This window comes from Rosa rugosa, chromosome 6 (assembly GCF_958449725.1).
Source record: "Rosa rugosa chromosome 6, drRosRugo1.1, whole genome shotgun sequence".
Lineage (NCBI taxonomy): Eukaryota > Viridiplantae > Streptophyta > Magnoliopsida > Rosales > Rosaceae > Rosa > Rosa rugosa.
In genome coordinates this window covers 39906947-39926026 of record NC_084825.1, presented here as the reverse complement: position 1 = coordinate 39926026, position 19080 = coordinate 39906947, and the positions used below count along the sequence as shown (strand labels likewise).

The window sequence follows — 19080 nt, the reverse complement described above, 5'->3', positions numbered from 1 at the left end:
TCCAAGTAAATGCCACTAATAATTCTAATACATAAAGTTCCAAACCAAACATTTCGGTACATGAAATCTGAAACTCGACTCACTATCAGTACACGACGTCAATTTTTGACACCAAAATGTCCATTATGCCCTCAGTTCTTTTTTTTTTTAATAAATTTTTTTTTTCTGTTATTTTTTTTCCTTCGTTTTTTCTGTTATTTTTTTTCCTTCTTTTTTATCTCTTTCTTCTTCCTTATTCCGAGCTCACTCCCTCGCTTCCAACGCCGCCTTTGCCCTCAAATTGGTGAGATTTATGGTCCTACAGCTTATATTTGTAACTCAGCAAATATTTAGTCATGTGAAAAGAAAGAAAGAGATAAAAACGAAGGAAAAAAAATAACAGAAAAAAAATTTATCAAAAAAAAGAAAGAACTGAGGGCATAATGGACATTTTGGTGTCAAAAATTGACGTCGTGTACTGATAGTGGGTCGAGTTTCAGATTTCGTGTACCGAAATGTTTGGTTTGGAACTTTATGTATAAGAATTATTAGTGGCCTTTACTTGGTGTACTGTTTGCGAAATTTTCCCTTAATTTTATTATAAAAATGAAAACAATGTGTACGTCCAATTGTCTCAAAACTAAGAGGAACAAAAGAAACTAGTTAATTTGTTGACTTCTACGTACACCTAGCCTCCTGTCTCCATGAATAATTTTTGTTTGGATCGGCCGCGGTGATATAGGTAATTACTAATCCAACAAAGCTCACAGCTACAACCAATTGTCTCAAAACTAAGAGGAACAAAAGAAACTAGTTAATTTGTTATTGACTTCTACGTACACCTAGCCTCCCGCCTCCATGAATAATTAATTGTTGTTTGGATCGGCTGCGGTGATATAGCTCATATAGGTAAGGGAAAAATACTTATATGGTACCTGGACTATGGTCTAATGCATATTTTGGTTCCTAAACTTTCAAAATTACCCTGATGGTACCTGAACTATTGCTCTGTACGTTTCTCCATATGGTAGTACTCCCATCCAATTTGCCGTTAACTTTGCCTAAGTGACTCATTCTTATAGGATGACATTCATCTCTAAAAAATAAAATAAAAAAATTAATAGGCAAAGTTAACGACAGATTGGATGGAAGTACCATATGGAGAAACGGAGCAATAGTTCAGGTACTACGAGGGTAGTTTTGAAAGTTTAGGTACCAAAATGTGCATTGGACCATAGTTCAGGTACCATTTGAGGATTTCTCCCATATAGGTAATTACTAATCCAATAGAGAGCTCATAGCTGTCACATGTGTATTGTAACTATATCGCTTACCTGATGTTATTAATTAGCATGCTATACTTAAAACTGGGAAAATTGGTTTTTTATTTTTCTTATCGAGTGAATGAGAACGTTAATTCGTTTGTGATTTGATTTTAACTTTATCTTGTTACATTTTTATTATGCATTGAGAAGAGAAAGTTTTGTGGTAAATTTGGTATCATGGAGGTTGATTTAAGTCTACTGAGAAACACTTTAAACTTCATCAACTGCTTAGTAACTTGCTGGCCATTTTTTTTTTCAAAATGGGAAGCTCATATTGAATGCTTCAAGCCTTTAACTGGTGATGGCAGCCATCAAGCCTCAAACCAAACCATCTCATGACACTAAAAAGCTAGGTTACAACATCTTTAAACTATGACTAGTCAGACTGAACAATATGGTTGTGCTCTTTTATTTAGTTCAGAGTCCTTGTTTTCTGGCTGTTGATTTTGATGCTTAAGAACTTATGCTGCCCTTGTACCTATTCTGTTAAACATGTTGTGCTGCCCTGTCTAAAATCTTAGGAATCCAAGAACATGCAATAGTGTGAGGGAGGTTTTTCTAGAGAGAATCTCTAGAAGGGTTTAAGCTAGAAACAATTGAAGCTAATTTTTGGATAACAATGTTAACTGGTGAACCACTTATATATGTTCTGCTTTTGATACAAAGAAAACCTCTTAAAGCCTCATGATTAGACCTTAATCTGCATTCTTTATGGCGAGTGCTATTCTCGATTTAACTATGAAGACAATCCATCAATTGCATAATTTTAAGTTTTAGTTTTTGATTTTCCTTTTCGTTGTTGAAGACAATCCCACCACATTTTCGGAACCTTATAGTGAATGAACTCTCCGAAAGGTTAACTTTGAAGCTAAAGAATTCTTCCTATTGTTCATGGAATGTAAGAGTATATGAAACTGAAGAAGGCGGTATATGTTTCAAGGAGGGCTGGAAGGAGTTTTTACAAGATAGCTCCTTGGATGGTGGGGGTGACTTTGAGTTTCTGGTACTCGAATAGTTGAATATGATGGTCATATGCATTTCAAGATTCAGCCATACTTGAGCGTTCAGATCGGAACACCTAATCAAAATTCTGTTTCTTTTAGTTCAGGTGTTAGAATTAATGCTTTCCTGCTCCATCTGTGAATGTTCGCTAAAGTGCGTTCGCGAATGAAGTCACCGTGGGGAAAAGTAGGAAGCGAGTTCGCTGAGAAGTAGTGTTCGTGAATAACAGTTCGCGGAATAACTAAGTCTGTTCGCTAAAGGTTAGTCCGTTCGCTGTCGCGAAACTTGCTGCGGTGAAAGATATTTTACAGCCACTTGCATTACCGTTTGCTCCACTCAAATTTAAGCTAGATATTTTGTATCTAAAGTACTTTTAATCTAGTTTAATATGCTTTCATCTTAGATATTTTGTAGGTTAATCTTGTACCCTATATAAGGGAAGAGATGGTTGATGTAAAAGAAGAAGAACAAGTTCAGAAACTCAAGTACACAAGTTTGTTGGGTTAAATTGATATGTTCATGCTTCATTTGCTACTGCAAATTAATCAAATCAACAAAGTTGTGGTTTCGATTATATTTTGTTCAAATACAAAGTAGAAGCAACTATCAAAGATATACCAACATCAGGTATATGGTCAGGTACATACTGCCAAAGTACATATTACTATTAAGATAACTCACTGCTCCGCTAACTTTTTATTTATTTTGTATGTGCAGGACATAACCCTTACAGTAAATCCAAGGAAATGCATAGTATCTGTAAAAAATAATTTTACACTTTATCTGTAAATAAATATCTGTTTATCCCCAATAAAGTGAAGAAATATCTGTGTAAAATCATTTTTGGTCTACGATATTTGTGATATATCTCCAATAAAGTGAAGAATTTTAGGATATATCCCCAATAAAGTGAAGAAATATATGTGTAAAATCATTTTTTACAGATAAAGTGTAAAATTATTTTTTACAGATTTTTCTTCACTTTATTGGGGATATATCCTAAAATTCTTCACTTTATCAGAGATATATCACAAATATCGTAGACCAGCGAGTGTGTAAAATCATTTTTTACAGATATTTATTTACAGATAAAGTGTAAAATTATTTTTTACAGCTATTTCTTCACTTTATTGGGGATATATCCTAAAATTCTTCACTTTATCGGAGATATATCACAAATATCTTAGACCAGCGAGCGGCTTTCAACCACCTAGAGTATTTTTTTTTGTTTTTATAAACCTATTATAACTTGTGGTGTATAGGTTGAAGACAAAATTAAAAAAAAAAAAAAAAACGAAGAAACATAAAGAAAAAAAAATAGAAAAAACATAAAGAAAAAAAAAAGGATTTTATTTTTATTTTTATATATATATATTTTATCTTGAAATGACCATTTTAGCCCTCAAAGGTCAGAGTTAACGTCCAATTTGGACGCAATAGGAGAAATTGGACACGGCTGATTGAAATTGGAAATTTCAGGGGGTAAAAAAGTGAAATTGAGAGTTTGGGGGGTGAAATGATGACACCCCCAAACCTCAGAGGGGTAAACTGAAATTAATCCTAATATTATTACTGCCAGAAGCAGATTCAACTCCATTTAATTGGTGATTGATCAATTGATTCAATTCATGTTTTGGTTTTGATTGATATCCATCCAAAATAATTACCATAATAGTTTCACAATGTAATCATTTTAATATTGTATGTTACGCAATATGAATTATGCCATTATAATTCCTTATGCTAGAAGCATTATGGGCTAAATTATTACGCGATTATTACATTAACATTATGCCAGAAGCATTTTCCCAAATGTATTACCTATACGAAATGCCAGAAGCATTAATGAGATTTGAATCCATTTCCTTAGGTACATAACCGCTGCATAAATTTATTTACGTTATGATTTAATAACATATATTGAATTTGGTTATGTTATAATTGTGAATATTAAATGTGGCTGAGTCAGAAGCTCAAATCAAGCCCAAAGTCACAACAACAAACCCGAGCCAGAAGCTTAGGCACAAGCTACAAGGCCAGAACAGAAGTTCGCCACGTGTTGCCATAACAAAGGTCATGAATCTTCTCAAAGTAGGCTCATCCAGTTGGATGCGATGTCTAGGTAAGGTTCAGATGAGGCTGTGTACTTAAGTGAGTCTCGCTCCACCTAAACCTCATCCTTCCTTACCTGGTCGTATTCAATTGGAGTTACCGAAAGGGTTGAGTAATAATTTTTCATTCTGTGGCAGACCAACCTGAGCCCAGCAGGCCCACTCTCCCTCCGCGGGACCTAGTAGCCCAACAGGCCTCACACACCATCTGACTTACGCATGAAAGCCCGGGTCACAAGCCTGCAGACTAAGCCCGATAGGCTTCACTATCAAGCCCACTCCTTCTTTGGTCCAGCAGAATCAAAATAAAAGGAAAAATGATTTGATTATATTGGGGTTCGAACCCGGTCAATATGTTTGTCAATAAGGCACTCTAACCACTTTGACATTATGGCTGTTGTAAATAGATTCATCATATCTAATATGTGTAATTAATTGCCAGAAGCATTTATTCACATAATTGTGTAATAATTAATATGGTGTGTTACTAGCATGCAATTAATAGCTCAATTGATTTGTGATTTTTATTTATCCAATTTGTGAGATTATTTCAATTTGCTCAATTCAATATTATTGTGTTATTTGTCTAAATTTTCGCACTAGAATATATGTGTAGAAAATGCAGGTACCTAATGAACTAGAAGTTCCAAATGAACCAGTAGTTCATATATAAATCGAACTTGTAGTTTCGATAATGCCGTTTAAGAAACTTGAAGTTTCCTTCATAAATTCACCACACATGACAAAACCAGTAGATTTTACATGTCTAATCCGATTTTTCATACCATGTTATAGAACATGAAGTTCTCATTACTTGCTTATGGATGATATTACCCAAAGCACTAATATTATTTGTTCATTTCCTGTAAGAAATGTCAAATCTCAACATGTTTGACTTTGTTGCTTTGGAGGTTTCCGGAAGAAACTATCTAAAGTGGACTCAAGATATGAAAATTCATCTGACTATAAAGAAGATGAGATCAACAATCGATATTGACAATGTCGTCACTGAGGCTTTTAAGGCGAGTGCCATAATGTTCATAAAGAAACATATGGAGAAAGCACTCTAAGTTGAGTATCCGATGAAGAGGATCCATAGACTCTTTGGGTCGCTCTGGAAGAGTACTTTAACCATCAAATGACCATTTCCTTGCCTGAAGCAAGACATGATTTACAGAACGAAATTAGCCCATATGACCGTCTGCCACTTGGCTAAAGCCCAAAAGGCCACGTAATCAGGCTCCACGTGGCCAAGGCCCACGTGGTAGGAACTATGATGCCATAACTCAGCAAGCCCGAGTTGAAAGGAACACTGGTCCGGCCTGTCGCCACCAGAATCATCATGAGCTTTGTTATCGATGTGGAGGAATAGACTGCTGGTCCCGCACCTGTTGTGCGATAGCCGAAGCAGTAGATGAGTATTATGCCAGTCGCGGAACTCGAAATACCAACTTTATTGAAGGATCATTTTCTATCGATTCCACACTAGATATCATGGATTTTCATGCAGTAACTGAACATACTGAGGATTAGAACTCGAAGACAATGGTATAATTGGCCCCTTGTGCCATATTTTCATCTTAATGAATGAAACATCTTCGGATTTTGGTGATTTATGTTTGCAATTATTTTGGATTATAGAAATGTGGTTATGTTCGAATATATTTAATTCAATAAACTTATTTATACATGTGATCCATTGAATTAAATAAATGAATATGCATATTCTGTGGGGAAGTTTGTTGTTTGGTTAAAAGTGTTATTACACACACCATACTCCCAAATCGGAGATATTTTGCAAACTTATTGTCTATTCATACCTCTGTGACAACCGTATCAGGCCAATCCAACCTGGTAGAGGGTTATGGCAAAAACCCAACAACATGTTGTCCAATGGTACTGAGCCTACCATTAATGAGGCCTTATAATCTCGACGTTCCAGAAGAACATAATTGAGTATTAAGGATATTCGAACTAACAGTTACCACTGAGAAAAATGAGTGGAATATCTTTGCATAACCTCCGAGTGTGCGGCCAGAAGCGTACATTGGAGAAATTGAAATAGGTTAGCTAGAAGCTAACTAATTCAAAGCAACTACTTGCTATGGCATGACCGTTTGGGACACCCAGGTCAAAGTATGATGCACCGTATCCTCAATTTATCGCAGGTGCATCCCCTCCTGAATAAGGGTCTTGTATATAATGACACACTATGCCATACTCGTTAAGAATAGTTAATACTAGACCATCATATGCAAAGACTAGTACATACACCCCCATTTTTCTGCACATAATGCAAGGGAAATTTGTGGAAATATATATCCAACCACCATGTGGACCAGTTAAATATTAATGGTTTATGTTGATGTATCGACAAAGTGATCACATGTTACATTACTGTCCATAAGAAAATACTGCTTTTGCTAAACTCTCGCCCAGATCATGAAATTGAGGGCTCACCACTCGGATTACCCCATAAAGTCCATAAGACTTGATAATACCGGAGAGTTTACATCGAAGTCTTTCGATGATTATTGCATATCCCTTGGGATTGATGCTGAACATATAGTTCCCTATATTCACACCCAAGATGGTCTCGCCCAGAAGCGAGGCAGACCATTAGGTTCGAAGGATTCGTATCCCCAGAAGAGGGTAAACTTGGAACAAATGAATCCTCTTAACATCGCAATCTCAAACCGATTCATCTCATGAGATAAATCCAGATTATGGGTCTGTCCTAGAAGAGACGATGTTGGGGGACGCTCCAACATTTGAACCTACTTTCGAGAATAGAGAAATCTCAGTAAATTTAGTGAGATTTGGAATTGGAATGAGATTATCATTGATGATATATTAGTATTTGCGGTGGCCACCGAAACTATAATATGCAATGACCTCTAACCTTGCTTTGTTGATCAATATCAATGAAGAGACGACTGGCTAAAAAGGGAAATTAGCAATCCAGGTCGAATTAGATTCCTTGACAAAGAGAAAGGTGTTTGGACCTGTTGTTCCCACACCTCCCCATGTTAAACCCGTAGAATTTAAATGGGTATGTGTAAGGAAGCGTAATGAGAAAAACAAGATTGTGATACACAAGGCTCGTCTAGTGGCGCAAGGATTTTCTCAAAAGCCCTGTGATTGATTACGAGGAGACGTATTCTCCCTTAATGAACGTCATAATGTTCCACTACCTTTCAGTTTGGTAGTTTCCGAAAAAAAACTGAATATGCAGCTTATGAAAGTGGTCATAACTTATCTCTATGGGGATCACGATACAGAGATATACATGAAAGTTCCTGAAGGACTATGATACCCGATGCAAATAGTTCTAGATCACGGAACACGCTCTCCATTAGTTTTGAGGCGTTCACTTTATGGATTGAAACAATCTAGATGGAGGTGGTATAACCGTCTAAGTGAATATTTGATCGGGATGGGATATGTGAATAATAAACTATGCTCATGCGTGTTATTAAGGAAACAAGTTCCGAGTTTGCAATTATGATGGTTTATGTCAATGACATAAATTTGACTGATACTCCTGAAGAGATCAAGGAAACCGCAAAACACCTGAAGTCGGAATTTGAGATGAAAGGCCTTGGGAAAAAAATTATTGTCTCGACCTAAAGCCCGAGGACCGTGAAGATGAAATTTTGGTCCATCAACCAAATTACATCTAGAAGATGTTAAGACTCTTTAATGAGGATAAAAGCGCACACCCATAGTTGTCCGAAGTCTAGAAAGAACCGTATCGTCCTGCAGATGATAACGAAGAGATATTGGTGCCAGAAGTCCCATATCTAAGTGCAATAGGCGTATTATTGTACTTGGCTTAATGCCCTAGACATGACATCTCATTCGATGTGAACTTGTTAGCTAGATATATCTATGCGCCAACACGCCGCCATTGGAATGGCATAAAAGACATTTTTCGCTACCTTAGAGATATGGCAGATATGGGCTTATTCTATCCCTACGCATCAAGGAATGGATCAAACCCCCTTGATCCTCGGAATGATGCTCGCCTTGTTGGATATGCTGATATAGATTATCTATCAGACCCGCACCAGGCACGTTCCCAAATTGGTTATCTCTTTACCATTGGGAATACTGCAATTTCTTAGAGGTCTATGAAACAGACCATTGTTGCTACCTCTTCGAATCATGCTAAGATTCTAGCCCTTCACGAAGCAGTACGTGAATGTATGTGGTTGAGAGCCATCACAAAAGCATGTTCGAAGCACATGTGGACTGCATTCCACCATTGATGAACCGACCATTATCTATAAGGATAATGTTGCTTACATCCAGCAGATAAAGATAAGTTTCATCAAATGAGACAACACCAAACATATTGCACTGAAGTTCTCCTTCAATCAGCAACAACAGTAGCATCAGAAGATTGGAGTTAAGTAGATTTGATCTGAAGACAATCGTGCAGACCTTTTCAACAAGTCACTACCAAAGTCTACATTCCAGAAGCATGTCCAAGATATTGGTCTACGTAAATTATCTGAATTACCTAACATGTAATTTCAGGGGGAGTCAAAATCAGGGGGAGTATCCTGAAGCATACCCACTTGACCATCGTGTACTCTTTTCGTCCTTCGTCCAGGGTTATTTTGTCCCACTGGGTTTTGTTACCTGGCAAGGTTTTGACGAGGCACATCTTTAGCATGGTCAGCCCACTTACTGCATCCTGAAGATGCTTTGATTTGACATATATGCATTTGCTCATCTTTTCCCTTCGACCACGGGTTTCTCCCCCACTGGGTTTACCGGGCAAGGTTTTGGTGTAGCAACTCTAATGCATCCCTCTCATAGACATACTACCTACTTATGGTATTGATAAGAAGACTTCACCTATCTCTAAAGCTGTGATACTGCTACTCTACACTCAAGTGCGTTGTGCTCTTTTTCTCCTTCGACCAATGTTGTTTTTTCCCACAGGGTTTTTGTTACTTGGCAAGGTTTTTGACGAGACAACTTAGAAGCGCATAGCAGAACCAACACTATTGACATGGAATATCAAAGGGGGAGTGTTGTAAATGATATGGCTATTCATGCAATAGGTATTGCTTGATGCATGCCATTACTATTGATTGGCGATTGACATGCTTCTAATTGGCGATTGACACATTCGTAATTGTATGAGTGATGGATGTTTTACCTTTTGTACACAAGATGTAAGCCCTATATAAACCTCATAGTGAGATGAATAGAAGATATCTCATTCTCTGTGTCCAAACTCTCTCTCTCTCTCTCTCTTTCAAAAACTTTTCTGTTTTACAACAATTTTATCCCTTTTTTGAGAAGAGATTTCATTCTATCCCTGAATTACACATAAAAAAATATTATGTAGAAGATGAATTAAGTAAGATGTAATCCTATAAAAACGATGAACTAAGTAATCCTATTTTGACGTGGTCCACGCCAACTATGCACTTAACGGAAAATTGCCAACAAGGCTTTACAAGTACCACTGTGTTTTGGAACTCTCCCATAAACGAAGCAAAACCAGACACTGAAACTGAGCGCCTTCAGTCTTCTTTCTTCTTTCTTCTCTCTTTGGTCTGGACAGTCATCTTCTTCTCCGGCATGTCGAAACCAACCCACCAGGTTATATCTCTGCCCATTTTATTTACTATTTCATCAATGCTTAATTTCATTTTTGTCGCACTAACTTCTTCTTTCTCTATGTCCCCCGCCTTTAAATTCTATGAACTGAAGTAAATGTTCTTGTTTCTTATATTGTTCCGGCACCCTTAATTTTACATTGTTCTGTGCTTGTTGGAATCTTATAGTAGAAAAGGCTTCTGGGTATGTGCAAGTTCGTTATAAACTAGAGAGATGCATAAGTTGCATGAGGTTGGTACTGAGATCCATGTAGTTGAAATGAAAGTTTAGTTGTGTATTTTACTTGGGTATGTAAAACCCAGAAAAGAATTTGGAAATTTATCAGATATATGCTAGAAATGGAATTGTACATTATTTTTTTTTTTTTGAATAATTAGAACTTTGGTAGGTATAAAAGTCGAGCCTAGTTTAAAAATGTGGTGGCCTTGCTATGTGAATTTGTGATGTATGATACTTTTTTGTAAATTTAACTTACTGCTGTCCAAGTTTGAGCTGTTGTACTATGTCTATATGCATTGAGTAATTGCTGCAAACTGTTACCATATGCTGAATCAACAACAGCCAATATCTCATTTGCTGGTTTTAACAAATTCTGCAGAATAATCTAGAAATCAAGCGGCATGAAGATAATATTAAGTTTCTGCAGACTGAGATAAACCGCTTGAGTCATTCTATCCTTAATTTGCAAGGTAACCTTCATTATCTTTTCTTTTTTCTTCCTCCACTTCCGAATTTTCTATGGAAATTAGACCTAAAAGTGTGGTGCCTTTTGATCAATCTGTAATTTACTAAACTGTTGTGAAAGTTATTTTGGGTTCCGGCTCCGGCAAGTGTTAAGCTAGCATGACGTTATTTTGATCTTCAAAGATCTACTGTTTCATTCTAGCATGTCCTAAATATGGTACTCTGCCAGATTTACACTGTGCTGACTTGGTTGCTACTTGCTAGTACGTCTTGCAAAGCATCATTCAGGGAATGGGAATGGAACAGCAGATGAAAATGGTGCTACTCATGTGGAGGAGGAAGAAACAGAACAGATTATGCGGCATGAAAAATCTGCAGCTGCCTTATTGTGCAAGCTGAAACCAATGAAATCTCATCATGCGACTCAGGCTTTGAATTTGGCTCTGACTAAGGATATGCTGGGTATCATTGGTGTTGTTGCCTCTCTTGGAAGAATTGATGATGACAACCTTAGCAGGTTACATTCTTATCATCCACTACTTTCTCTTGATATCGAGCTATTAAAGAGAGTTTTTGGCTTGATAAACAACATTTCCTTGGATCTTTATTTTCAGTGGGTTCTTTTTTGTTTTCAACCAACCTTTTATCGATTAGTCTTGTTTAGTATGTGGGATTTATATGGGGTCTGTCAAAAGCGATGATAGTCATTGAGAATTTCCAGTACAAAGGGAAAGAGTACTTGACATGTTGCTTCCTTTTACTTTGGATTAGGATTCTCTCAGAGTACTTGGGACTGGAAACTATGCTAGCAATTGTATGCAGGACGTATGAAGGTGTTAAGGTTCTAGAGAAGTATGATGGGGATGGCATGATAATCAGCAGTGCTGGTATTCATGGACTAGGTTCTTCTATTGGGAACAGTATAAAAGGGCGCTTTCAAGTTATATGTCTCGAAGATTTGAGGCAAGTTACCCATCTACTGCTGTCTTTGAAGTTTTCATTTCTTATATGCTTTCTAATTGTTCTTTATTTTCAGGCCATATGTTGGTGGGTTTGTAGCTGATAACCCACAAAGGAAGCTTGCTCTTCCTAAACCCCAATTACCGAATGGGGAGTGTCCTCATGGCTTTCTTGATTATGCAGTGAACATGATCAATTTGGATAAAAGAAACTTACTTTCTCTCACTACTGGTGGGCATGGACTCAGAGAGACACTATTCTATAGCCTCTTTTCTCGCCTACAAGTTTACAAGACCAGGCGGGAGATGCTTCTTGCTCTTCCATGCATAAATGATGGAGCTGTGTCTTTGGATGGTGGGATGATTAAAGAAAGTGGCGTGTTCGCCCTAGGAAGCAGGTTTGGTTGGATTTAATCTCTGAGAAACTTGTTTACTTCTAGGGACATTTTTCTTATCATGAATTGTTATTCCCTCAGGAAAAATATAGGTGTTAAATTTCTAGCAACCACCGGAGAGTCTAGTATGCCTGCAAACTACATTGAAACTGAGGATATGCTCAAGAAGCTTAAATTGGAGCGAACTCATGTTACTGAGGATATGCAAAGGGAACAAGAATTGTTGGACCTTGCCAAGATAAACTTAAGCACGATTCTGTGACTTTGTCTTCTAAGCAGGTACTATGGTAATGATTGAAACTAATAACATTGATTTAGTCATGCATTACCTATATCTTTGCAAATTATTAGAAATCTGTATTGAGTGAAACTCAAATAATCAGATTCTAATTATGCTTCCCTGAACTTTTAAGTCAATATTTGGCAATTTCATTACTATATTCATATCAATATTTTGACAAGGGCATTGAGACTCTGGCCATGGATAGATTTTGCACAGCATGTTGTTTGTTACCAGGATCATCCATCCTGTATTACACCATGATTAGTCTCATAAAGCTCCTATTCTCGATATTCTAAGAGCTGCTTCATCTTCATTCATTACAAAAAATATCGAATATTGATCCTAATCTTTGATTTATTTGTTTTAATTAAAGTTATTTTTTTCTTCTATTAATGGCTATAACAGATGCATGCAGCCAAGATGGAGAAATCAGAGGAATGGATATAACAGATGCTTGTAGGCCAAGATGGAGCTGTCAGAAGATTGGATTTTCTGAATTTTTTTTCTCTCTTTTTTCTCTTTTAGCTTTTCATTATTGATTCGGTCACCTTGTATGATATCTGCATCAATAGAAAATGGGCCAAGTGTATTGATGTTGTTCATCAGTTTGGGATTCTTTTGTATTAGCATATAGAATAGAATCATAACACAGCTCTTTATACATTTTTTTGTTCCGATTTGGATAAACAAATTTTATTATTTAAGTCATCTTTCATTAATTGCATCTCTGTTCTTCCTAAGAAAATGGATGAAAATACTCAGCTACACAAAAAAAAGAAAGGAAGATAATGCAACAAGAGAAGTTCTCTGAAATGCTGGTTCTGTCGCTTCGAATTGAGCTTCCCTCAGGAGCCAAGATAGGGTGTATGGATACTCAGATCAGTTGGATTCGAAGAAAGAATGAAAGAATGGTTATGCATTACAACTGGAAAACCTTATGGTACAGAATTACAGATCATTCTAAACCCTGCTTACAAGAAAGACATGTAATTGACGTTTATCCTAATGCAGACTTCGACCTGCATACATGTACATATCATACACTGCAGCAGTACTTGGCTGGTCTAAGAGTTCAATAATGCTGTTAGTGCATATGGGATGGTAGCATATAGTTAGCCATCCACAGTCTCCTCCAGCATGTTAACCTCCATAGGCATAGATCCGTTGTGACTCTCATCGTTAACATCCTTGGTAAACTTCCTCTTATTATTATAACGACAGTTCTGAGAGATGTGCCCCTTCTTGCCACAAAATTGGCAAATAACTCTACCATCAATCTCCAGGTCTGACCTCTTCCATTGCATATTTCGCTGCTTCATATCTCTCATCCTTGGTATGGGTTTCACTGGTGGATTGCCAGCATGATTAATGGGTAACCCCTGCTGCTCCCTGGTTCGCAAGTCTTCTTCAAACCTCAAACGATCCATCATATTTGCAAAAGGTAAATGCTCCTCAGACATCAACTTGATACTCACATCTTTCCAAGATGGGGGAAGCTTGGAGATAACGGCACTGACATGAAATTTCTCCTCGACCACCATTCCAGAAGTGACAATGGAATCGGCAATGTTATTAAATTCTTGAATTTGCTCCAAAACTGGTCTTCCTTCAAGCATCTGAAATTCCATATACTTTTTAACCAGAGATCTCTTCGTTCCAAATTTCTCATAGAGATGCAATTGTTTTAGATCTTCCCACAGTTCTTTTGCAGTTGTAGTTCTCCTTGAGAAAAGATTTAACAGATCATCAGCTAGAGCATTCAAGATGCTGCGACGGCACACAGAGTCATCATTCCTCCATTGCTGTTCAGCAGCCTTTGCTTGAGCAATTTCTTCAGTACTTGGTTCCGGGCCTAATGTAATGACTGGGCATGAAACAAAAAGCACATATGCAATTTTCAATTGCTTTAGCAGAAACTCCATCTGTTGTGCCCAGATAGGGTAGTTCTTCCCATTAAAACGGCAAGTTTCAATAGAGAAAAATTCACGAGGAGCAACACCATTCAATGAAGCAGACATGTCTTCACTTTGTCTAGCATCTTCAGTTTGTTTACCATCTCCATTTTGTTCGCCATCTTCAGTTTGTTTGCTAGCTTCAGTTCGTTTACCATCTTCAGCTTGTTTACCATCTTCAGTTCGTTTGCTACCTTCAGTTCGTTTGCCATCTTCAACTTGTTTACCATCTTCAGTTTCTTTACCGTCTTCAGTTTGTTTGCCATCTTTAGTTTCTTTTCCGTCTTCAGTTCGTTTACTATCAATTTCAGATCTACATTTGTACAATTAGAAGTCAGTCAATCATTCCACTACTCGATTTCCATCTACAAAGTAGTTATCAAAGGCAAAGCTGACTTACTCAAGATAAAGCAAAATATGAAGAGAACTCAAATAAATAAAAAGAATTAAAGGAGTCCAAGTCACCACTGCATTAAACCATATCAATAAGTCACTCTCACCTTAACTTCGATTCCATCTTTTTAATTGCTTCCTCTATTGCAGGGACACTATTTTTGAAGGTTGTCCATTGTTCAGCTGGCAAGCTAATTCCTAACAACAGAGTATCAAATTATCAATGTAAATCAATACCACTAAAGCATACAAAGAGTAGGGGAAATGGATGCTGAGTTGAAGCATAAAACAAATATGCTCATGGTTTGAAAGGAACTCATATTCCTAGGAATCTATAAATGAAAGAAGTCGATCTTTATAACCAAACAGGACCAAACCGACTGTAAATGCAAATGATGAATTTGATTGGAAGATTACATTAGAACATAAAATTTGATCAGGAAAAACAAAAAAAAGTTGATGAAAAACAGCTTCACTGGAGCTAAATTAGATAGTATGGGTTTGGTTTCATGGTCACCTCTGGCACTAGGAAGCTCCTTTCCACCTTTCTTATAAAATTCCCTAATCGAAACCAATGTTTTCCCTCTGAAATCATGAATCACCACGTTTCTCCTGTTCGTCAGCTACCACGGTTAACAAGAAATCTTTCCATCAGAAACCCCCAAAGCAGATTCAAACAAAATATGATCAAAATGTGAGAAAACAATAAAATACTCTGAACTTCCACAAATGAGTACACTCCCATATAAACCCTCATTTCCAATTGGCAAACAAACCATAGGGTTTCAAAACCCAAACACAAAACTTCACACTCTTTTATCATCATTATTCCCAATATCCAAAACAAGCCAAACAGTTACATTACAAAATTGAAGCACCATCACAAAATTGAAGCAATTTATCAAAGAATTCAACTTTCTCTAGTCACCAAAACACTAACAAAAAAAAAAAAAAAAAAAATCAGTACAGAAAAGCCAGAAATTAGGGTTTCCCACCTTACAAATAACACGCTCTCCGTCCTCATTCGCCTCCTTCTTCAACCTCGCCGCCTCCTGCTCTTCCCGAACGCTCGGCGGCTCCGCCTCCGCCGCGGCCGAAATCAGGAAACTCTCGACGACGCCGCGGACGAAGCTCTTGCCGTCCACACTGGAGAGATCGATTCCGAGTCGCTCCGAGGCGGCGACTCGGACTTTGAACTCGGTCATCTCATCCAAGCTCGTCGTCCTCAGTATGTCCACCACCGTTTCCTCGATTCTCCGGCGAATCTCCGGCTCCATTCGCCGATTAATTTTCTCCACACAAAAAAAAAAAAAAAGTGTGAATTTTTTTTTCAGATTTGGGCGAACAGTTTGAACTCCCAGTCTTATACCTCTGTGAATTCTAAAACCCCCGGCAGAGTTGTAGTAGAGGGGCATTATCGTCCAATCAAATGTTTTGAACTAACTTTTGTTACTGTGAAAAAGTGCGCGCGCGAAAACATTAACACTTTTACCGTGAATCGAACCACGGTCGTTTCTCGTATAACACAATCCGTACCCGCTAGTTTATTAACTGGTTTAATGCTACAACTAGCTAATTAATTTGCTATTAATTAGTGTCTTTTTTGTTTTGTTTTGAATTTCAAATTGGTTTAGAAAAAGAAAAGAAAAAAACTAAACAAAGAGAGCATTGGGTTCATTTTGTTGAGAATGCGGTGACTGTATATTACATTGGAGCTTGCTCTTTGGGAGAATGTTTTGACATCTTTCAGCTACAATTGGTTTCTTACTTGGGGTTTGTGTAAGGTACATTAGTGTATTGATACATCAAGTATACTAGTTTAATTTATATGTAGACTAGCGTAATGTATAAGTATGAATTACCTTATTTTTGTATCAAGCTAGTCTAGCTCTGTGTCGGACTGAGTTTACTTGGTGTATCTATAATTTATTGTATTTAATTTGACAAATAATGGGATAAGAATATACATTGACCTCAGTTTGACAAATACAAATACTGATGTTTCTTTAATGGATTGCATCTGCATTATTCAAATCTTACATAACTAGCTCATGTAATCAATACTCTTGCATTACCAAATTGCACCAATACCAACTTTTTAATACCAATAAGAAGTGATACAACCATAACAAGTAGATACCATAGCTGATCAGAACAGAACTTTAAAGCTCACACCTGGAATTGTCATACTGTTAACAACTTCAAAGGTCACACAGATCAGGAGTTCCTGATAATGTGAACCGCCAGGTAAATCGCGGTCTTGTCTATATTCTTGAGCTCAAATAATCTGAATTTGTAGGATAACTGAGTAGTGGCTTGAAGGAATATGCTTCTTGCAGAATTTTGTTCTATCCTGCAGAGTGTTTCTCCTTTCTATAAATCCCTAACACGGAGGAGCTTTGTTGCCAGATTATTTGATCACCAACATATATTTTAGGAATTCATAAGCATTCACAAGGTTCATTTTCTGGTTTTCAGTATGGTAAAGGTACACATATATATATATTCATCTGCTAGTTTTAGCCTTTTAGGTATGTTACAGAAAAGATTTCTAGCCTTTCAATGAATGATCATCTACCATTTAACTAATAATCAATGAAACTCTACCATTAGGTGTTTCATTTTTGGGAACTAATATCTGTGTGATGCCTTTCTGAATACGGGATTATTTGAAAAGATGAAGAATAGAATGTGTGTATTTCATTGATAGTGAAAACAAGTATTTGTACAGAGAGATCCTTACAAGTATGGAAATAGCTAAATCTAGGACAACTAGCTATAAGTCAGCAATTACAGATAAGAAGGCTAATGTTAAGCTAATGTACAGATATTTACAGATCTACAAGTCTTAATAAGGAAGATTGATTTCCTAACACTCCCCCTCAAGTTGGAGAGTGGATATCCTGCACTCCCAACTTGCGAATCATAGGAACAAAGATTTCCTTCCCCAAGGGTTTGGTTAACACGTCTGCTAGCTGATGTGCAGAACTGATGAATTTGGTAGAAATAGAACCATCTTGAACTTTGTCTCTAATGTAATGACAATCCATCTCGATGTGCCTAGTTCTCTCATGAAAAACTAGGTTGGCTGCAATGTGTAAAGCGGCCTTGTTGTCACAATATAGCAAAGCAGATTCATGATGTGAAAGTCCCAAGTCCTTTAATAGATAACGAAGCCATGTCAATTCACAGCAAGCCCCTGTCATTACACGGTATTCAGCCTCAGCAGATGAAAGTGAAACCATTTTCTGTCGCTTTGATCTCCAAGATATCAACGAAGGTCCAAGAAAGATACAGTAACCCGTAGTAGACCTCCTAGTGAGTGGGCAACTTGCCCAATTCGAGTCACAATAAGCTCTCAACCTGAAGTCACTGTTTGATGAGAAGAACAAACCTTGACCAGGTGCCCCCTTCAAATAGCGAACAACCCGAAGAGCTGCTTCCATATGAAGTTTTCGGGGTTGATGCATAAACCTACTCAAGACATGTACAAGATATGTGATGTCGGGTCTCGAAACAGTCAAATATATTAACCTCCCAATTCCATTACCCACCCATCCCACTTCCTCTCTCCTTGACTTCAGTTTTGACGCATCTCTACCCACTGCACCTCTCTTCTTCTTCTCTTTCCACGCCGTCTCCCACCACCAGCTCTTCTCTTTCCACGCCATCTCCTCCTTCCACCACCACTCTTCGCACCTATTCCCGTCGACCTAAAACCCCAGGTCTTATTCAGAGGCTGCTACTCTTCCCGAATGGCAGGATGCGATGCAATCAGAATTAGAAGCACTACATGCTAATGGTACCTGGACTCTCACCTCTCTTCCCGCTGGTAAGACACCCATTGGCTGCCGTTGGGTTTACAAGATTAAACACAAGTCTGATGGTTCCATCGAAAGGTACAAAGCACGGTTAGTGGCCAAGGGGTTTACACAATTGGAGGGAGTTGATTATCAAGACACCTTCTCCCCTACTGCCAAAATCATTTCGGTCCGTTGCCTGCTTGCCTTGGCTGCTGCCCGTGGTTGGACGCTTCACCAGTTAGATGTCAACAATGCTTTCCTCCATGGCGACCTTGAAGAAGAGATTTATATGTCTCCACCGCCAGGGCTCGGAGACAGGAGGAGGAGCACTTGGTCTACCGATTACATAAATCATTGTATGGCTTGAAGCAGGCTTCCCAGCGGTGGTTCTCTAAATTTTCAGACGCTATTCGTTCAGCTGGTTTTGTGCAATCGTGAGCTGACTACTCCCTGTTCACTAAGAAACAAGGCAAGTCCTTTACTGCCTCTTAATATATGTGGATGATATACTGATTACTGGTAATGATCTCACTAGTATTGCTGCGATTAAGAGG

General features: G+C 37.7%; 2 protein-coding genes across 4 annotated transcripts; one reads left to right on the top strand and one right to left on the bottom strand.

The window, feature by feature from the left end:
• Positions 1-9882: 9882 nt before the first annotated feature.
• Positions 9883-13097, top strand: LOC133715269 (protein DEFECTIVE IN MERISTEM SILENCING 3). 2 transcript variants are annotated; one of them, XM_062141706.1, is made up of 7 exons: positions 9883-10039; positions 10656-10746; positions 11006-11258; positions 11513-11704; positions 11778-12098; positions 12177-12374; positions 12784-13097. In XM_062141706.1, exons 1-6 carry the CDS (start codon positions 10019-10021, stop codon positions 12355-12357), a joined length of 1059 nt encoding a protein of 352 aa, XP_061997690.1. In that variant the 5' UTR covers positions 9883-10018; the 3' UTR covers positions 12358-12374; positions 12784-13097. The 2 variants fall into 2 exon arrangements, with proteins under 2 accessions (XP_061997690.1, XP_061997691.1); XM_062141707.1 differs by having other exon boundaries at positions 12177-12382.
• Positions 13098-13276: 179 nt separating this feature from the next.
• On the bottom strand, positions 13277-16071 carry LOC133715268 (uncharacterized). 2 transcript variants are annotated; one of them, XM_062141704.1, is made up of 4 exons: positions 15719-16071; positions 15241-15346; positions 14831-14921; positions 13277-14643 (listed from the first exon to the last, which is right to left on the bottom strand). In XM_062141704.1, exons 1-4 carry the CDS (start codon positions 15998-16000, stop codon positions 13491-13493), a joined length of 1632 nt encoding a protein of 543 aa, XP_061997688.1. In that variant the 5' UTR covers positions 16001-16071; the 3' UTR covers positions 13277-13490. The 2 variants fall into 2 exon arrangements, with proteins under 2 accessions (XP_061997688.1, XP_061997689.1); XM_062141705.1 differs by having other exon boundaries at positions 15241-15335; positions 15719-15880.
• Positions 16072-19080: the final 3009 nt, after the last annotated feature.